The 5,137-nt window shown below is 41.4% G+C and overlaps 1 protein-coding gene across 1 annotated transcript; it reads right to left on the bottom strand.

The window, feature by feature from the left end:
* Positions 1-3,235: 3,235 nt before the first annotated feature.
* On the bottom strand, positions 3,236-4,489 carry LOC123754348 (GATA zinc finger domain-containing protein 14-like). The gene has a single exon (XM_045736665.1). It carries the CDS (start codon positions 4,487-4,489, stop codon positions 3,236-3,238), a length of 1,254 nt encoding a protein of 417 aa, XP_045592621.1.
* Between the last annotated feature and the right edge of the window lie 648 nt (positions 4,490-5,137).

Below are 5,137 nucleotides of genomic sequence, written 5' to 3'. Positions count from 1 at the left end.
GGCCGCGCGTGACCGCGGGGGCAGCTGGAGGGGCTGACCGGTGGTGTATCACCAGGATGGCTCACCTCCTCTCAGCCTTGGCCATCTCTGCTCTCTCAGAATGTTCGGTAATATGTTTATTGCTTGTGATGTGTGTGTCTATGTATGTATTAACACGATGTACTGAACGGGGTGAGAATAGCTTGAGCTACCTCATCCCTTTGTGTGTATTTTACCTCAATAAACTTATTTCAATTTCAATTTCAATTTCAATTTCTCTGCTCTCTCAAGGCTTAGTTCGCTTAGTTCATCCTCCTTTCACTGATACTCAGGAAGTATCTCGAGTATTCTTCTCATAATAAATGTATAAATATAATATATATATATATATATATATATATATATATATATATATATATATATATATATATATATATATATAATTTTATACCTATCACAAGTCTTACCAGTTATAAAGTTATCTAGTTTATATAATCCTGGACTTACATTAATATTATTGAATTGTAACCTAGACTATATATATGACACTAATTTCATCATCTATAAACTCAAGACTACATATTCCATAGAGCTCTCAGAAACACACAAGAAAATAGAGCTGGTTTGACTCTTTTGAAGATGAGATGAGTCAAAGTGTACACAAGACTCAACATTTGTTGGTTTTCTATCTACAGAAAACTTGAAATTATTTTCACATTTATAAATGATCACATCTAAGAACAGTAAAGAGTTGTCTCGTTCCATTTCCATTGTAACAAACTTCATGGATGGGTCGAGATTATTTAATTCTAATAGGAATGTTTCCAGGTTCTTGGGCCACAAGCAAAAAAAAAAACATTAATATACCCGAGCCACGTAGAATTAGGAGGACAAATTTTTACTTAATAGTCTTGTTTCATAGAATTCCAAATATAGATGGCTTAAAATATGAGAAAGTTACTTATATCCATTTCAAATTTTGTAACAATATTATTAAAAACAAAACTGTCAAAATAGCTAGACCAAGTTCTAAATCCTATTGTTGGTAATATATATAATCTAAATTTGAAGATTTATTTGAAAAAAAAATATCCAAAATAAGAAAGACCTCTGTAATTATTAGATGGTTATCTTTGATGTAACTTTTTTATTCACTAAAGTTACTGTTGATGACTTACTAAGAAGTTCATATAAATAGGAGCTGCCGTGTATGGGCCAATATTCCTTCTACAGTTTCCATCATTCTTATGTTCTTAGGAGCGGATTTTGAGAGACAAGTTACCATTGTCGCTCATCAGAATAGTTGAGAAAACCATCTGTTAGTCTGGAGCATCTTCAAGTTTTTGTGCCCTTGGTGAAGTAGGGGTCGCTGCTGGCCTCAAGGGCACACCTGCACACACACACACACACATGCACCTGTGTGCCCCTAGTGAAGTAGGGGTCACTGCTGGCCTCAAGGGCACACATGCACCTGTGTGCCCCTGGTGAAGTAGGGGTCACTGCTGGCCTCAAGGGCACACCTGTACACACACACACACATGCACCTGTGTGCCCCTGGTGCTCTTCCCTGCTACACCTTGTGCCCTCAGTTACCTGACTGTGTGTGTACTCATCTATTCGTACTCACCTGGTTGTGCTTGCGGGGGTGAAGCTTTGGCTCTTTGGTCCCGCCTCTCAACTGTCAATCAACTGGTGTACAGATTCCTGAGCCTACTGGGCTCTATCATATCTACATTTGAAACTGTGTATGGAGTCAGCCTCCACCACATCACTGCCTAATGCATTCCATCTGTTAACTACTCTGACACTGAAAAAGTTCCTTCTAACGTCGCTGTGGCTCATGTGGGTACTCAGTTTCCACCTGTGTCCCCTTGTTCGCGTCCCACCAGTGTTGAATAGTTTATCCTTGTTTACCCGGTCGATTCCCCTGAGGATTTTGTAGGTTGTGATCATGTCTCCCCTTACTCTTCTGTCTTCCAGTGTCGTAAGGTGCATTTCCCGCAGCCTTTCCTCGTAACTCATGCCTCTTAGTTCTAGGACTAGTGTAGTGGCGTACCTTTAGACTTTTTCCTGCTTCGTCTTGTGCTTGACAAGGTACGGGCTCCATGCTGGGGCCGCATACTCCAGGATTGGTCTTACATATGTAGTGTACAAGATTCTGAATGATTCCTTACACAGGTTCCTGAACGCTGTTCTGATGTTAGTCAGCCTCGCATATGCCGCAGACGTTATTCTTTTTATGTGGGCTTCAGGAGACAGGTTTGGTGTGATATCAACTCCTAGATCTTTCTCTCTGTCCGTTTCAATAAGTACTTCATCTCCTATTGTGTGTGTGTGTGTGTGTGTGTGTGTGTGTGTGTGTGTGTGTGTGTGTGTGTGTGTGTGTGTGTGTGTGTGTGTGTGTGTGTGTACTTAGTTAAGCTTGCAAGCTGGAGCATCTACTCTTAAGCTCTGCATTTCGATCGTCATCAGTTCAATGCACTTCTTTCTTACATCTCTGTGACTCATCTGTTTCCAGTTTCCAAATATATCCTCTCGTTATCATGTCTGTTCTATTCCTTTTTTCCTCTCCAGTCTAGGGAGGTCCAATTTCCTCAGTCTCTCGTCATAGCTTAGTCCCATTAGCTCAGAAACGAGCCCCTTTGTATATTTTTAGACCTTTTCAAGTTTTGTTTCTTTAGGTTCGGGGTTCCATGCTGGGGCAGCGTACTCAATGACAGGTTTGGCAAAGGATGTACACAGCGCTCGGCAGGGATGTTTGTCCCGGTTGGTGAAGGATAACCGGACGTTTGCCAGTATAGCATATGGTGCCCTTGTTATCCTGCTAATGTCTGCCTCTGGTGTTAGAATCACACACAAAGTTGGAAGTTACTTTCCCTTCATCCTATACTGTATTTGGGGGTCTTCTTACTTCAACTTTCATCCTCATATCTTTGCATTTGTCAGGGTTAAAATCTACCAGCCATTTCTCAGACCATCTCTGGAGATTGTCTAGTTCATCTTGTAATGTATTGCAGTCCTTCTCGATTCTGATTCGCCACGTTAGCTGAGCGTCGTCAGCAAACATGGACAAGAATGAGCTTAATTACTTACACTCGTAGATTGTTGACATATATTAGGGGAAAGTATTGGTTTTATTATAGCCAATTGACGCCACTCATCACCTCTCTTCCTGCTGAGAACTCGCCTCTTACTAGGCCCTCTGCCACTGTGTGTTCCCTACTTCACTACTCACCAGCCTCTTGCTCCAGGCTGTCTAGCACACACTTGTGAGGAACTGTGAGGTGTCTGTCTTTGTTGGGGAGGTGTTTGTTGGTGTCTGTCTTTGTTGGTGTTTGTCTTTGTTGGTGTTTGTCTTTGTTGGTGTCTGTCTTTGTTGGTGTTTGTCTTTGTTGGTGTTTGTCTTTGTTAGTGTTTGTCCTTGTTGGTGTTTGTCCTTGTTGGTGTCTGTCTTTGTTGGTGTTTGTCTTTGTTGGTGTTTGTCTTTGTTAGTGTTTGTCCTTGTTGGTGTTTGTCCTTGTTGGTGTTTGTCCTTGTTGGTGTCTGTCTTTGTTGGTGTTTGTCTTTGTTGGTGTTTGTCCTTGTTGGTGTCTGTCCTTGTTGGTGTCTGTCTTTGTTGGTGTTTGTCTTTGTTGGTGTTTGTCTTTGTTGGTGTCTGTCTTTGTTGGTGTCTGTCTTTGTTGGTGTTTGTCTTTGTTGGTGTTTGTCTTTGTTGGTGTCTGTCTTTGTTGGTGTCTGTCTTTGTTGGTGTTTGTCTTTGTTGGTGTTTGTCTTTGTTGGTGTTTGTCCTTGTTGGTGTTTGTCTTTGTTGGTGTTTGTCTTTGTTGGTGTTTGTCTTTGTTGGTGTCTGTCTTTGTTGGTGTCTGTCTTTGTTGGTGTCTGTCTTTGTTGGTGTTTGTCTTTGTTGGTGTTTGTCCTTGTTGGTGTTTGTCTTTGTTGGTGTTTGTCTTTGTTGGTGTTTGTCTTTGTTGGTGTTTGTCCTTGTTGGTGTTTGTCTTTGTTGGTGTTTGTCCTTGTTGGTGTTTGTCCTTGTTGGTGTTTGTCCTTGTTGGTGTCTGTCCTTGTTGGTGTCTGTCTTTGTTGGTGTTTGTCTTTGTTGGTGTTTGTCTTTGTTGGTGTTTGTCTTTGTTGGTGTCTGTCTTTGTTGGTGTCTGTCTTTGTTGGTGTTTGTCTTTGTTGGTGTTTGTCTTTGTTGGTGTTTGTCCTTGTTGGTGTTTGTCCTTGTTGGTGTTTGTCCTTGTTGGTGTCTGTCCTTGTTGGTGTCTGTCTTTGTTGGTGTTTGTCTTTGTTGGTGTTTGTCTTTGTTGGTGTTTGTCTTTGTTGGTGTCTGTCTTTGTTGGTGTTTGTCTTTGTTGGTGTTTGTCCTTGTTGGTGTTTGTCTTTGTTGGTGTTTGTCTTTGTTGGTGTTTGTCTTTGTTGGTGTTTGTCTTTGTTGGTGTTTGTCTTTGTTGGTGTTTGTCATTGTCGGTGTTTGTCTTTGTTGGTGTTTGTCTTTGTTGGTGTTTGTCATTGTCGGTGTTTGTCTTTGTTGGTGTTTGTCTTTGTTGGTGTTTGTCTTTGTTGGTGTCTGTCTTTGTTGGTGTTTGTCTTTGTTGGTGTTTGTCTTTGTTGGTGTTTGTCTTTGTTGGTGTTTGTCATTGTTGGTGTTTGTCCTTGTTGGTGTCTGTCCTTGTTGGTGTCTGTCTTTGTTGGTGTTTGTCTTTGTTGGTGTTTGTCATTGTCGGTGTTTGTCTTTGTTGGTGTTTGTCTTTGTTGGTGTTTGTCTTTGTTAGTGTTTGTCCTTGTTGGTGTTTGTCCTTGTTGGTGTCTGTCTTTGTTGGTGTCTGTCTTTGTTGGTGTTTGTCTTTGTTGGTGTTTGTCCTTGTTGGTGTTTGTCTTTGTTGGTGTCTGTCTTTGTTGGTGTCTGTCCTTGTTGGTGAGGTGTGCGTGTCCTTGTAAGGGGACTGGCAGCATGCCAACCCACCCAGGGTAATGGAGTCATGAAACTCCACATGTTTCAAGGACAAAATAATCGCCACTCTGGCAAAAAAGTGGAAATATTAACAAAAAAAAAAAAATACTTGGCTTGTCTTATTACAGACATAAGTGAGGTAGAGACTGACTGCAAGAGCCGCCCTTAGCCCGGGGAGCTGAGGATAACAGCAGCAGGCAACATGCA

This window comes from Procambarus clarkii, chromosome 1 (assembly GCF_040958095.1).
Source record: "Procambarus clarkii isolate CNS0578487 chromosome 1, FALCON_Pclarkii_2.0, whole genome shotgun sequence".
Taxonomy (NCBI): domain Eukaryota; kingdom Metazoa; phylum Arthropoda; class Malacostraca; order Decapoda; family Cambaridae; genus Procambarus; species Procambarus clarkii.
This window is presented reverse-complemented; position numbering and strand designations above follow the sequence as displayed.